At 39.7% G+C, this 15898-nt stretch overlaps 2 protein-coding genes across 2 annotated transcripts in view; both read right to left on the bottom strand.

Annotated features, from left to right (window-relative positions):
* Nucleotides 1-253: 253 nt before the first annotated feature.
* On the bottom strand, nucleotides 254-11299 carry LOC143746293 (G1/S-specific cyclin-D2-like). The gene is made up of 5 exons (XM_077238136.1): nucleotides 11013-11299; nucleotides 9405-9620; nucleotides 3810-3969; nucleotides 1844-1986; nucleotides 254-534 (listed from the first exon to the last, which is right to left on the bottom strand). The coding sequence occupies exons 1-5, from the start codon at nucleotides 11226-11228 to the stop codon at nucleotides 427-429; spliced, it is 843 nt and encodes a 280-aa protein (XP_077094251.1). The 5' UTR covers nucleotides 11229-11299; the 3' UTR covers nucleotides 254-426.
* Nucleotides 11300-12048: 749 nt separating this feature from the next.
* Nucleotides 12049-15898, bottom strand: part of LOC143746299 (bystin-like) — a gene marked incomplete at its 5' end in the record, with an annotated part of 8631 nt that continues 4781 nt past the window's right edge. The window contains 2 exons of the mRNA XM_077238144.1: nucleotides 12049-12556; nucleotides 15768-15870. Of these exons, the coding sequence (XP_077094259.1) occupies nucleotides 12205-12556; nucleotides 15768-15870 (455 nt within the window). The remainder of the gene's footprint in view (nucleotides 12557-15767; nucleotides 15871-15898) is intronic.

Here is a 15898-nt window from a genome sequence, read left to right as displayed (position 1 = left end):
ATTATTTTAAACTCTAGGTATTTATCATGGTAGCATTTGTTTTTCTGAATTTAATTTATACTGATTTTAATTAAAAACTATGTGAAATTTGACAAAAACGTGCTTAATTGTCAAAACATCTTAATTAATATACGCTTAATTTCTTAATGCAAAAAAAAAAATGTTTGAGGTCAGGGTGAAATGTGACATTTGTGTGTGAGATTGACCCGGTTAGTGTTTGAAGTAAACCAGCATTCATCATCCTCATATTTTATTTTTTTACATATTTCAAGTTTAAAATTGAGAAAAGTTACATGTCAAGCGTAGAATTAATCATTGACTGAAATCAGCAGTGTGTGTGTGACAGAGCAGAACATCTGCTAGGTTAAAAACAAACATGAACTTGGTCAACCAGTGCAGTGGAACTGGGAACACTGGGAAAGCAGGCTAGAGTTGATCAGCCGTTGGGACGTCCCGATCCCGATCCACAGGTGTAGACGGAAGCGTCAGGCCGATGGTTTCCTCCAGAGATGAGAAACACTGAAGCAGAGAAGCCTGAATCACAGACACACAGAAAGTCATTATTTAAACTTTGTATCATAATTGTACCTTATTATGTCATAATTTTGAAGTTTTCCTAATGATTTCAACTTATATGTTATTATTTTCACTTTAAATCTCATAATTGACAAAGTCAAATTAATGTTATAATTTCCACTTTTTGTCATATTTGGCTTTTTCTCAATTTAGAATTTTATCAAAAAAGTATGACAAACCTCCATTAGGATAAAAAGTAAAAAACTATGATTTATGTCATCATTTTGACTTTTTCTCATAATTACAATTTATGTCATAATTGTGACTTAATATGTCATAATTTCAACTTTTTATGTCTTAGGTTTATAAGTCGATTTTTGGATAAAATTCAAAATTGACAAAAAGTTGTAATTCTAATGGTGCGTTCACACCGGACGCGAATAGAGCGCCTAGCACGAGTGATTTCAATGTTAAGTCAATGCAAAGACGCGTTACGCGCGTAAAAAAAACCTGCGGCGCGAACGAGGCGTAGAGCGCGGTGCGGTAGACGCGAATTCGCCTCATTTGTGCGTCAAGTTCACGCGAATAGCGCGAATCGAGCGTCTGGCGCATTCCGCACAAATTATTTATTTAGTGCTTTTTGTGCATTCACGCGTTTGACGCGAATTCGCGTCTGCCGCCCCAGTTGAAAAATCTGAACTTCTGCGTCAAATTCGCGCCGCGTTAACCAATCAGGAGCCAGCTTGCTGCTGTCACATGGTGAAGTAAATATTTTACCACATAAAAACTTGATTTTAATATATGAGACATTCTTTTTGTATGCAATTTATTCCATATCTAATCTAGATTATATGAAACATTATTATTATTCTAATGTAAAGAGAACCAACATACTTTAGTGCAAGAACATAGTTTGTGACTGTGTTGTGTGAGGGAAAAAACTCGCCGAACTGGGTTCGCCTCCGAAGGGTCTGGTGAACCCAAACACGGCGATAATGACAACGCCGCTGTTCTGCTCTCCAGAGCAAATACAGAGCGGTGACTCTCTCGATAAATGAACCATCAACAACAGACATCTTGTAAAGAGATGGCCGCCAACGGGGTTTGAAACTTTCGCCTCTGACGCGTGTAAATTTCGGTTCAAACTTTTGTTTTTACGCGCGTCAGTTTCACTCTTGTCGCGCGAATTAACACAAAGTGGTCAAGCGTCCAACTAGACGTGGTAGACGCGAATTTGACGCGCTATTCGCGTCTGGTGTGAACGCACAGTAAGGAAAAATGTTGAGGTTCACACACTGGCCGTACGAGTGTGTGTATGTGACCTCACCATGTCCAGGTCCAGGACGTTCCTCAGGAGTTCCAGGAGGTCGTCGGCGCTGAGCGTGTCTTTCAGGAGATTCAGTCGAACAACAGCTGCCGCCACACACGAACAGGCCACCAATGACGGAGCGAAGACCGAGAACTTCAGCTCTGAAACACACACCACAAGCCCCGCCCCCTAAAATCAACATCCACCAATCCTGCTTCAGCTCTGAAACACACACCAAAAGCGCCGCCCCTTAAAATCAACATCCACCAATCCTGCTTCAGCTCTGAAACACACACCACAAGCCCCGCCCCTTAAAATCAACATCCACCAATCCTGCTTCAGCTCTGAAACACACACCACAAGCCCCGCCCCTTAAAATCAACATCCACCAACCCTGCTTCAGCTCTGAAACACACACCAAAAGCCCCGCCCCTTAAAATCAACATCCACCAATCCTGCTTCAGCTCTGAAACACACAACACAAGCCCCGCCCCTTAAAATCAACATCCACCAATCCTGCTTCAACTCTGAAACACACACCACAAGCCCCGCCCCTTAAAATCAACATCCACCAATCCTGCTTCAGCTCTGAAACACACACCACAAGCCCCGCCCCTTAAAATCAACATCCACCAACCCTGCTTCAGCTCTGAAACACACAACACAAGCCCCGCCCCTTAAAATCAACATCCACCAATCCTGCTTCAGCTCTGAAACACACAACACAGCCCCGCCCCTTAAAATCAACATACACCAATCCTGCTTCAGCTCTGAAACACACAACACAAGCCCCGCCCCTTAAAATCAACATCCACCAATCCTGCTTCAGCTCTGAAACACACAACACAAGCCCCGCCCCTTAAAATCAACATCCACCAACCCTGCTTCAGCTCTGAAACACACAACACAAGCCCCGCCCCTTAAAATCAACATCCACCAATCCTGCTTCAGCTCTGAAACACACAACACAAGCCCCGCCCCTTAAAATCAACATCCACCAATCCTGCTTCAGCTCTGAAACACACACCACAAGCCCCGCCCCTTAAAATCAACATCCACCAATCCTGCTTCGGCTCTGAAACACACACCACAAGCCCCGCCCCTTAAAATCAACATCCACCAATCCTGCTTCAGCTCTGAAACACACAACACAAGCCCCGCCTCTTAAAATCAACATACACCAATCCTGCTTCAACCCTGAAACACACACCACAAGCCCCGCCTCTTAAAATCAACATCCACCAATCCTGCTTCAGCTCTGAAACACACAACACAAGCCACGCCCCTTAAAATCAACATCCACCAACCCTGCTTCAGCTCTGAAACACACACCACAAGCCCCGCCCCTTAAAATCAACATCCACCAATCCTTTATCCATTAATATCCACATTAATAACAGGATTTAATCTATTAATATCAATTAATATCAGGATTTTATCCATTAATATCCATGAATAACAGGATTTTATTTAATAATATTCTTGAACGATAAGTATTTCCATTCTGAATCTTTTTTCCGAAGACATTTTGAGAAGTTTCTGCAGAACATTAAAGAAATGTTACCATCATTCCCAAATAAATGTAATGATTTCAAATTAATAAATAATAATACATTTATAAAAATAAAAATTAATATAAATTAACTTCATAAATATATTTTTTAACTCAACATTAATTTACTAAATTAATTCAGTTTTATCAAGTGTTATTGTGTGAAAAAATGAACTTAAAGTCAAATAATAAAAATGATAAATAGAAATGATAAAAATGCTTCACATATGAATGACAAATCCAGTTTATTCCTGATTCCCGTGTTCTTCAGTGCAGTGAGTGCTGGATGTGCAGATCGGCTGATGCAGTGACGGAGAACAAAAGCAGGAGATGATGAACGTGACGCGCAGCTTATACACGCAACAAAGAGCAGATCAATGACAGAGAAGCTGCTGACACTGTGTGTGTACGTGTGTGTGTGTGTGTGTGTACCTGTGGCGCTCAGGGCGATGTAGGAGTGTGTGTGTCTCCTCAGGGCCGGGTGGTTCTGCACTTCGAGTGGCAGCACCTGCAGTAACAGCTCCAGGAAGTCAGAGGGCAGCACTGAGGCCAGATCCCAGTGGAGCCGCGACACCAGCAGCACCTCCCACTGCTGCACACACACACACACACACACACACATTACACATTACACATCACACACACACACGTTGCACATCACACATCACACACACATTACACATCACACATTACATACACACACACACACACATTACACATCACATACACACACACACACACACACATCACACAGACACACACACACACACACACACACACACAAACAAACACACACAAACACACATTACACGCTAGCACCACCAGTAATGCTCTACTGGGTGGTTGCCCTGCACGCTTAATAAACAAACTACAGCTAGTTCAAAACGCAGCCGCTAGAGTTCTTACCAGAACCAGGAAGTACGACCATATTAGCCCGGTTCTGTCAACACTGCATTGGCTCCCTATTAAACATCGTATACATTTTAAAATATTGTTGATTACTTACAAAGCACTAAATGGTTTAGCTCCCCAGTACTTGAGCGAGCTCTTAACGCATTATAGTCCTTCACGTCTATTGCGATCTCAAAACTCCGGCCAGTTGATAATACCTAGAATATATAAATCGACTGCTGGCGGTAGATCCTTTTCCTATTTAGCACCAAAACTTTGGAAAAATCTTCCTAACATTGTCCGGGAAGCAGACACAGTCTGTCAGTTCAAAGCTAGACTAAAAACACATCTCTTTGACCTAGCATTCACATAACACTCTATAGACTTCTATAATTCAATGTTAGGCTGCCTAGATTAGATCAGCCGGAACCGGGAACACTTCCCATAAATCCTGATGTACTCGTTACATCATAAGAAGAATGGCATCTACGCTAATGTTAGTCTCTCTGTTTATCCCGAGGTTTACCGCAGTCCGCCGGATCCAGGCCGTATCCGGATCTGATGAAGGACCGTCGCATGGACACGACGACAACGCATCCCTGAAGTGCCAGCCTCATCAACACTGTGAAGGCCTCATGGACACCTCAACAAACTCGTCTCCATACCGGCGTGATGACTCCGACCCCAACCAGATGGAACTGTTAATTTTATATTTAACAATACTATTACAACATTATTTTCCTGTTATCTGTGTAAAGCTGCTTTGAAACAATCTGCATTGTAAAAAGTAGGTGTGCGCCGATCCGATACTCAGTATCAGTATTGCTCCAATACTACCAATATTTGCCGGATCAGGTATCGCCAGACAAGACCATCCAAATCCGATATTGTGCGTATGTTATTGTTATACAACACAAAAGACACAAAAACATTATAAAGCACCATAATGTTTTCGTGTACTGTATTCCAAGTTTTCTGAAGCCATTATGTGAGGTACAGATTTAAATCGTTAAATTAATCTTCACCTAAGTGCTTCCCTCCGCTGCGGCTGTCAGTCATTCTCCATTCAGCGTCAAACAGCGCGTCGCGCTCGGGTAAAACAGTCAACACGATGAAACTCTCTCCAAGATGAGTCAATGTTCCTATTATTATACTGTAGATCTGTAGATAAAGGTCTATGGTTCGCATAAAAGGACTTTAACTTGCTGGACTTTCACGTTACTTTCTCCCGGGTGTCTGTTAGATCACAACACTGGAGTAGAGAGTGATATAATTGCTCATCACGCGCACATTAACTGACATTTTAAACTGTTAAAAGGCTCAAACTATTGAAATAATAAATTATATATATATATATATAATATATATATCTTCCCTTTGTGCTTTGAACTTTTCAATGCGAGGCGCTGCGCACCGTGACTCCATGTTGCTTCGAGCGCATCATTCTTCGCACGGGATGCGCATAAGGTTTCGTGCCGCTCTGATTTGGAGCCTTTCATATTACAATACTTTTGCGCAATGGCAGTTTATTGATAGCCTTAGTTGTTCTGTCCAATCTATCATATGTTGCTGCTTCATTAAAAAGTTGCGCTTAAAATTTTAAAAGAAATGTCTTTTAATTATATAGTATATACAGTGGGGGAAATAAGTATTTGACCCCTTGCTGATTTTGCAGGTTTGCCCACTTACAAAGAATTTAACGATCTATAATTTTAATCATATGTACATTCTAACAGTGAAAGACAGAATCCCAAAGAAAATTCCAGAAAATCACATCATATGAATATATAAAAATTGATGACCATCTGATGAGGAAAAACAAGTATATGACCCCCTACCAAACAGCAAGTATTCTGGCTCCTACAAGCCAGTTAGTCTTTCTTTAAGACACAGCCCCAATCCCAACCAATTATCTACATCAAATACACCTGCCTCACCTCGTTACCTGTATAAAAGACACCTGTCAACACCCAAACAACCAGCATCCAACATCACCACCATGGGCAAGACCAAAGAGCTTTCTACGGACATCAGGGACAAGATTGTTGATCTGCATAAGGCTGGGATGGGCTACAAGAGAATCGGAAAGCAACTTGGAGAGAAAAGATCAACTGTCGGTGCAGTTATCAGGAAATGGAAGAAGCACCACACCACCGCCAACCTCCCTCGGTCTGGGCCTCCACACAAGATCTCGCCTCGTGGGGTGTCCCTGATCATGCGAAACGGTGAGGAATCATCCCAAAACCACAAGGGGGGAACTGATGAATCAACTGAAGGCAGCTGGGACCACAGTTACAAAAGAAACGGTTGGTAACACACTACGCCGTCATGGATTGAAATCCTGCAGCGCACGCAAGGTCATCCTGCTCAAGAAGAAACATGTACAGGCCCGCATAATTTCGCCATTCACCACCTGGACGACTCAGAAGAGGCCTGGAAGAAGGAGATGTGGTCAGATGAGACCAAAATAGAACTTTTTGTCCTCAACTCAACTCGTCGTGTTTGGAGGGCAAAGAACACCGAGTACAACCCAAAGAACACCATCCCCACCGTCAAGGATGGTGGTGGCAACATCATGCTTTGGGGGTGCTTTTCAGCCAAGGGGACGGGACAACTCCATCGTACTGAGGGGAGGATGGACGGGGCCATGTATCGTGGAATTCTGGACCAACATCTCCTTCCCTCAGTGAGAGAGCTGAAGATGGGTCGAGGATGGGTGTTTCAGCACGACAACGACCCTAAGCACACCGCCAAAGCAACAAAAGAGTGGCTGAAGAAGCAAATCAAGGTTATGGAGTGGCCTAGCCAGTCTCCAGACCTGAATCCAATTGAAAATCTTTGGAGGGAGCTTAAAATTCGAGTTGCCAGGCGACAACCTTGGAACCTGAAAGATTTGGAGGCTGTCTGCAGGGAGGAGTGGGCCAACATCCCTGCCGAAATGTGCACAAACCTTGTCACCAACTATAAAAAGCGTTTGACATCTGTGCTGGCCAATAAGGGCTTTTCTACAAAATATTAACATGCTGTTTGTCCAGGGGGTCAAATACTTGTTTTTCCTCATCAGATGGTTATCAATTTAAATAAATTCATATGATGTGATTTTCTGGAATTTTCTTTGGGATTCTGTCTTTCACTGTTAGAATGTACATATGATTAAAATTATAGATCGTTGCATTCCTTGTAAGTGGGCAAACCTGCAAAATCAGCAAGGGGTCAAATACTTATTTCCCCCACTGTATTTTGTCTGTATATTGTTTTACAAAGTGAGGAAATTAATGTTTAAGTCAAGCTTTGATGCCTTTAACAAAAGAATAATCCCAGTCTCTTCCCCACAGTGAGGCATACAGAGACAGTTTATTAGGTAATTCGGCACTGTTTTTTTAATTATTATTTTAGTATTGGATCGGTACTCGGTATCGGCCAATCGGTGTCGGAGGCAAAAAAGGCGGATCCTGCCACCCCTAGTAAAAAACGCTCTATACTAAATAAAGGTGACCTGACGTAACAAACACTAGAAACACAAAACCTCATACTGAGACTGCCTTAACCACGGTAAAACCACTGCAATTAAAATAAATAAACTAAATAAAAACAATAAACATAAATAAACAAACAATAAACATAAATAAACAAAAGCAATTCACAATAATAATAAGCTGAATTAGGGGCCGTTTACACATACCGCTTTCAACTAAAAACTGAAAACGCAAACTTTTAAAAACGGGCTTTTGAAACCGATACCGTTATCATGTCTTTGTAAATGCTAATTTGTGAAATAGGTGACTTACAATACAATACAATGTTTATTTATAAAGCACAATTTAAAAACTACCGAAACTGACCAAAGTGCTGTACACAAAAAACCACAAGCTGTAAATAGGTGTAACACACGAAAGTAAAATCATAAAAAAACAAACTAAACTAAACTAAAATTAAAATGTTAGTAAATATGTAGAATGTCACAGGTGTTTGTTTTATCTTATTTTACAACGCTTCAAATCAGTGATAATTAAGCATTATTTATTTATTACTATTATAGTATTTAATAATATTTTTAATTAGCATTTATTTAAAAAATGTATTATTACATTCAATCGTTTAAGTTTATTTTATGTGCTTTTGTCATTTTTAATGGCTCGGTTTTTCATATTTCTATTCAAATTTCTTTTTTAGTTTTAGTAAAACGTATATTATTTAAGTTCAGTTCAATTCTCATTTTCATTCAGTATGGGCGTACTAAAATAACTCAAACGAAATACAATAAAGATAACAACTAAAGCTTTCATTTATTTTCAATTTCAGTTTAATTTTAGTAATGGAAGTACTTCAACTAAACTTACTTTATTTCAGCTAATTGCCAAGGTAACATTTCTAATTTAAGGTTTTTTTTCCATTATTTTAAATTTCTAATATTTATATATTATTCATTATGCCAGAATTGCAAAAACAGCGGAGTACTATTCTGTCAAAAGTGTGCATTCGTGCATCCTTTTTTAGGGGCGCTAATATTACCCACAATACCTTGCGCAACAGAAGAAGAAGAGTTTAATTTTGAGTTTTGCAATTGTTTAAAGCTGCAGTCCGTAACTTTTTTGGGTTTAAAATTATCCAAACTAAATTTTTAAGCAATACATAACCAGCCAGTGTTCAAAACTCTCTGCTTGCCGTAGCTCGATGCTAAATGCTAAGCTTGTAATAACGTTTATAACTCCAGTGGTTCTGGTGGATTTCAGCGGGAAATTCGAGCATGTGTTTGTGTTATTACATCACATCCGTACACATAAAGAAGTCTCGGCTAGTAGGCTACGAGTGTGAGGATGTTGAGCTGGAGATTATAGACTTTCCTCACAGCAATTGATATAATTAAACTTATTAATTTGATGGCAGAGATGGCGACAAAGAGGAAAAACTACGGACTGCAGCTTTAAGATAAACATGGGGAAGTTGACGCAGCAGTGTTCACGAGCCTAAAAGTGACGCATTTAGTTCTCAAAACGACATTGAACATATTGTTGATATATTGTGTGTATTGTATACAAAGTTGTATATCATTAATGTAATCTCTGTATGGTTTGCAAGCACAATAATAAAAAATAGAAAAGAGCAGCCCTGTGTAACTGTGTCACATGACCTTACCAGGATCTCTGGGACGGTGACGGCGTGGTCCGTGTAGACGCACAGCTTGGCGGCGCTCAGAGGAACCGATTCCCTGAGTTTGGAGGCCAGGAACATGCAGACGGTCCCCAGAAGCTGCAGGTGGCATTTACGCAGGGCATTCTGGGACATGTACCTGTCCAGGTAGTGAACGGCCAGAGGAAACACCTCCTCCTCACACTTCTGATCCTCACACACCTGCTCAAGAACAACACGCATGAGTCCTCAGATGATTCAGGATTCAGATCAGAAAGATTCAAATCAGTGAATCAGAATATGATGTTTTAGACAATGTATATGTACAATTCTGAAATAAATAACTTAGACAGTTACCTCTGATAACTGATCACTGTAAATTGTAATGTGGACTCATGCATTTTCTGTAAACTGCTTTGAAATAATGTGTATTGTGAAAAGTGCTACAAATAAACGTGAACTGAATTGAATGTATTAGACATTATCTGATCAATATGATTCGAATCAGTGAATCAAACACAATGTGTTAACATCATCTGACCAGTATGATTCAAATCAGTGAATCAGAATATGATTCATAAGACATAATCTGACTAGTGATTCGAATCAGTGAATCAGAAAACGATGTATTACATTTAGGGATGCACCGATACCGATACCAGTATCGGTATCGGGCCCGATACCAAGCTCATGTACTTGTACTCGTACTCGTAAAAATACCCCGATACCAAAGACCGATACCTCACGTATATCCTTAGCTTATATTTCTTAATTCTTATGAGCACTCTTCCTGCAGTTATAGTGTTGCTAGATTTAATAGTACACTCTAATATTTCACTTTACACTTTCGGCTGTGATTACATTGTTACTCAGTGTTATGTTAAACATTTGTTCTGTGATTTCTTTGGCACTTTATGACAAATTTGATTGTCTTGTTGTCTGTGATTTCTTTAGCACTTTGACAACTTTGTGACAGGCAGGTAAAAATTACATTCATTATGTCCTTGGTTTTGCCCTTTGGAGGTTATTGGACACTGTGAAATTTGGGCTTTGAAAATTTGTGATAAGCACAATAAGAATGATTTATTTTTTTAAGTTTATTTAGGTTGTTGAAAATAAAGATGCTGATTTGTTCATTAGTCTCATTGTGTTGTTCTTAGAAAATTGCCACATAAAACGAGAAAACCCCCCAGTACAACAGGCATCGGTATCGTTATCGGCGAGTACCAGGAAAAAAATATCGGTACTCGTACTCGACCCTTAAAAAGTGGTATCGGTGCATCCCTAATTACATTATTTGATCAATATGATTCGAATCAGTGAATCAGAATACGATGTATTAACATCATCTGACCAGTATGATTCGAATCTGTGTATCAGAATATGATTCATAAAACATAATCTGACTAGTGATTCGAATCAGTGAATCAGTATACGATTCATAAAACATAATCTGACTAGTGATTCGAATCAGTGAACAGAACACGATGTACAGGTATTACATTATCAGACCAGTATGATTCGAATCAGTGAATCAGAAAACGATTCATAAGACTTCATAAGATCATTATGATTCGCGTTAAGTGTTCGTATCTGAAGTGTAACGTTACTCACCTGAAGCATCCAGCCAGTCAATACTCTTCGCATGTAGGGCAGCACGTCGGTCTGTTCGGTACCGGGTTTAGTGATGTTCGGTCTCTCCGAGCTCAGCAGGTTCTGACAGACCCGCTTGTCTTGGAGCAGAACCGCGTCTCTGAACGCCCGAACCGGTCTGGACTTTATCTGAGAGCTCGAGTCCAGTTTGACATGTTCGTGACAGAATAACTCCATCACAGATTGGTCTGACGGATTCACCGGTTAAACGATAGAATCAGTCACGCGGGATATACGTTAACAAAACTCTTAACGGACCTACAACCTATATACACTGTACATTTAGCCGAATTCATAAGTTAAAACGCATTATTTTATTCAATTTACGGAAGGCTGGTGCGCGAGCTGCGGCGCGCGGCGTGACCGCTCTCACGAGAATCGACGAATGATCGTTGTGACGACACATCGAAGATCGTGTCATCGAGAAACAAAACGAACGTACTTTATTTTAATCTGGATTGAAAGACTGAGGGAACTTGATCTGGACTGGAAGAATTCTGGAGTTTCGTTGCATGTTATCACAATGACGATAATTGTTGTTAATGTTTTTTTTTCTCTTAATTTCTTCAAGCATTAATTTCTACATAATAAAATGACATACAACTTTGTATACAATACACAAAATATTCCGGACAGGGCCTTCAAAATTTATTTTAATGATACGAGGTCCTAGTCTCATGAACTCCACAATAACTTTTTTTTTCATTTCATAAACTAAATTTAATAACGTCCACCTCAGCTGACATCTCATTACGATTTAATATATAATTTGTCATAGATATCTATCTTATCCCCATCTAATCCATTTATAAATAAATATAAAAATAATAATAATATATATATATATATATATATATATATATATATATATATATATATATATATGTGTGTGTTTTTGTGCGTGTGTGTGTGTGTATATATACACAAATGTTCTTATATTTTACTTGAGATATAGATGCAAGGTTACAAGCACGAGTGCAAAAATAACAGGTCTGGATGAGTTTACGATTTTATTAAGTTCTAACCAAGTTTAGTCCAAAAATATGAACATTGCATCACAACAAAAATGCAAAATATATTATCATCATCATCATCATCATCATGTTATTTCAGCACGCTGTCAGAACTGATGCATAAAGATGAAGTTGCGCGGTCAGTCGACGGTCATGGCGGGCGTGGCGTTCTCCAGGTCTCGAGACTCGGCGTTTTGCAGTTCTCGCCGGATCTCGGCCGTAATGCCCGCGTGAATGTGCACCCTCAGCAGGTCCAACAGCGCCTCCTTCTGTTCGGAGGACAGGTCTGCTCGGTAGCGCTGGGCTAGCGTGAGCAGGCTCTGGTGCCACAGCACCGGCAGCGTCCGTTTATCGGAGCGAAACGACAGAAAGTGCGCGACCAGGGCGTCGAGCACGCGGAAGGGCAGCGCGTACTTCTTATCCAGCAACAGTCGCAGGAAAATACTGTTGGCTCCGTTATACTCCATCTCTGCCAGTTTCAGCATCGCAGCGCTGCAAAAGAGGACAGGAACAAACCATTAGTGGCGCAAACAACTACTTTTTCACTCACCGGCCAATTCGGCTACTACATTTTTAAGATACCGGCCATTCAGAACTTCTACTAGCCACGAACAGAAAGAAATGAAGCAGATTAACTACGTCACAGCTTTGGAATTAAATATTATAAAATTTGGATTTCATACATTCAAAATCCTGTCATCCAGCATCTCCTCTTCCTCTTTCATTCTCAAACATGTGTTTTAGATGGACAGATCAATAATACAGTACAAAGAACATTAAAAATATGATGTTGGAAAATAGCAATGTGTTTTCTGTTAATCAAATGCTTTTTAATCTTCTCCAATGCTTCAATGCAAATGAACAAGCGCGCTGTGATTTGTTGTGTAGTGACGTGTGTGTTCAAGTAATCCAGTTATGAGCAGATTCTGCGCAACACACTGTATTTAATATATGATTATGACTCACGAGTTGAGTATTTGTGTTACACAAACTTCCCCAGCAAAGTGAGTAAACATAATAATAAGCCTTCATATTGGCTCGTGATTTGACAGTGTTTCCCGCCACAGCAGACTCCACACGCATTTCATTTGTTCACTTCAAACCCTGGGAGCAACAAATCACAAAATTCATGGTTCGAGATATATATATATATATACACACACAGGTGAAACTCAAAAAATTGTAATATCGTGCAAAAGTTATAATTTTGATGATAATGGTTTACAGCTTATGAAAACCCCAAATTCAAAATCTCAGAAAATTTGAATTTTACAAGAATTCAATAAAAAAAAAAGGATTTTAAATGCAGAAATGTCGGTCCTCTGAAAACTAATCATGCATATGTATATAGTTATATATACTAAATATATTAGTTTCACCTTTTAATTTGAATTACTGAAATACATGAACTGTTGCACGATACCCTAATTTTTCGAGTTTCACCTGTATATATATATATATGGGGGGGGGGGGGGGGCTTTGCTTATCATTTATTGCTTAAAGCTTACTTGAAGTTCTTCGATACCACTACTGGCCTAACTGATAAAGTTCAAACATTATTATTAACAAGTGAACAGTCAGTAATAAAATAAGCAGAAATACTCAAGCAGAGATGAACACTGAATAACAAAGTTACAAAGTCTAACAGTATTCAGGTGCAGAAATTAATAATTAAGCCTAAATGTAAAATAACACTTTGTTCACTGTAGAAATTAAATACGGTTTCATCGTTGTTAAAGCTGTATTTTATTGTTGTATTAACATTAATGACACACAACAGCAGGAATATTAGTGTACTGTCACTTTAAGACTGAATACACTCTCTCAACTGTTCACTCATGTCAGAAGCGAGAGACGAGTGTGTAGACATTATCTTGTGTTTGTGTGTCCGTTCAAGCGCAAGGAAACGTGAAAGAAGAATCAGCTGTATGCACAGATATTGCGCGAATCTTGATTTTCACCTCTTTTTCATCGTTTAAAACCATTTGAATGTGTAAATTGGCAAGAAAAAACACGTCCAAATGATAAACCTTCACTCTATGATGGTCAAATTTAGCAGTTAATCCGCGAATCACATGCGAGCCGAACCGTACGCGGTCCGTAGCAACGCTACCGTTAACACCGTGTCCTAACTGCACGCGGCGCGCGATAAAAGCGTCTTTTCCACGTTTTCCATCAGAGTTTTTGCCCTAACCAGCCGCGACGGCAACACTCGACGATTAGAAACGTTTCTATTTTTCTGCGACGTCGCGCTGGAACTACAAACACAAAGTGTGGCAATGATAATCTCAGGCACTGTGTATGTGCTTTATTTGATGTTAAAAGCGTGTATTGCGACTGAATATCATTTAGTGCTGCAGATTTGTAGCTGTAAAAGCGGATAATTCACCTCAGATCTTGAAATTAAACAAATGGAAACAAGAACGTTCAAACTTTAAATGGTGTGATAGTTGTGAATTTGATTATGTAGACCAGGGCTATTCAATTAGCTTCATTCGAGGGCCGGATTATTAAATCGAAAAGTTGAGGTGGGCCGATGGGTTTAGATTATTTATTGAAACATAACAGTATCAATAAGTAAGCTAAAGTAAACATAAAAGTATTGTTTTTACTTGGAAATGTGGAACCCAACAGTATGCAGATTTATCAGACCATAATATATAACTTATTTACAGCTATGTACAAATATATGAATTATACAAGATCATAGCTATTGGTAAGAATTATTTTATTAATAATTATTATAGGCTTAAATTAAAATATTCTGACAGTGAGATCATAGGTAAATGGCTACTCACTCACTCACACTGTATAATAAATGCTTAAACGGGTCAAAACTATACACACAATTAATTATATATTTCTCTAGCCCCCTAATAAATCTAATGCAATATAAACGACTATAACATAGTATTCAATATAAATATTCCACATTTCTGCCCAAACCATGGTAAATTACTACAGTACATTCATGGTAAATGTTTGTAAGGCTGGTGATTAGGGATTTAGTCTTCTAACTTCGTGTTTCTGCTATTTACCTCATCAGTCGTGTTGGGAATGTTGAGGCTGTTTCATCCGATTTAAAACTAGTTAAAATCATTGAGTGATTTGTGGTTTGTAACAGAGAGATGTGGAAATCGCTTCAGATGATTCAGTGACGGAACGGTCCGAACGAATCCGAATCGTTTCAGACCGTTATGCAAGCGCGTTTGGCCAATTCATGGAAAGGAAATAATCGAACCAAAGAATGATTCATTCAGGAATGATTGATATCGCTAGTTCAGTCGACAGAAATACGGGACACACACATAATAACTGCTGAAATATTCGGACTGAAAACGTTTCTCAGGTCAGTCGGAGCGCTCATGGTACACACACAGTGCGTATAGCCGTACAGCTGCAGGCCAATTGAATAGCCCGGATGTAGCCTATTATCCGTTTTCTCACGACTGCCGTCAGGATTACTCTCCGTGCGCTTGCCGAGACTCCGCCCACGCGCTGTTCTGATTGGCTGTGGGTTTGATTGATTTTGTCGCGTCTCGTGTCGACAGACAAATTATTTGTCGCTGGTTATTTGTCGTTAGTGTGATTTCACTCACTAAATGCCACTTCAGAAGCGCTTCTGTGAACCTTTGCAGAGTACACTTGCCACAAGACATGCATCTGTACGCGTGTTGACCTTTGACCTGTGTGTAAAGCTCACCTGGAGTGTAACACTGGGATTGAGCATCGTGTGAGGATACTGCCGATGATAATGGCTTCTCTCAGCGTACATGTTCCCGATTCACACAGCGGAAGCAGAATCCCTACACACACACACACACACACACACAC

This window comes from Siphateles boraxobius, unplaced genomic scaffold, assembly GCF_051911475.1.
Source record: "Siphateles boraxobius isolate OS27281-9 unplaced genomic scaffold, OSU_SipBor_1 216, whole genome shotgun sequence".
In the NCBI taxonomy this organism is placed as follows: Eukaryota; Metazoa; Chordata; class Actinopteri; order Cypriniformes; family Leuciscidae; genus Siphateles; species Siphateles boraxobius.
This window is presented reverse-complemented; position numbering and strand designations above follow the sequence as displayed.

Excerpts from the sequence above, each read along its gene's own strand:
- LOC143746293 (XM_077238136.1), bottom strand. The coding sequence starts at position 11,228 with ATGGAGTTATTCTGTCACGAACATGTCAAACTGGACTCGAGCTCTCAG. Across the intron at positions 3,970-9,404 it reads TCACCGTCCCAGAGATCCTG|CAGTGGGAGGTGCTGCTGGT; the intron begins GTAAGGTCATGT and ends GTGTGTGTGCAG. Across the intron at positions 535-1,843 it reads ACGTCCTGGACCTGGACATG|GCTTCTCTGCTTCAGTGTTT; the intron begins GTGAGGTCACAT and ends TCTGTGATTCAG.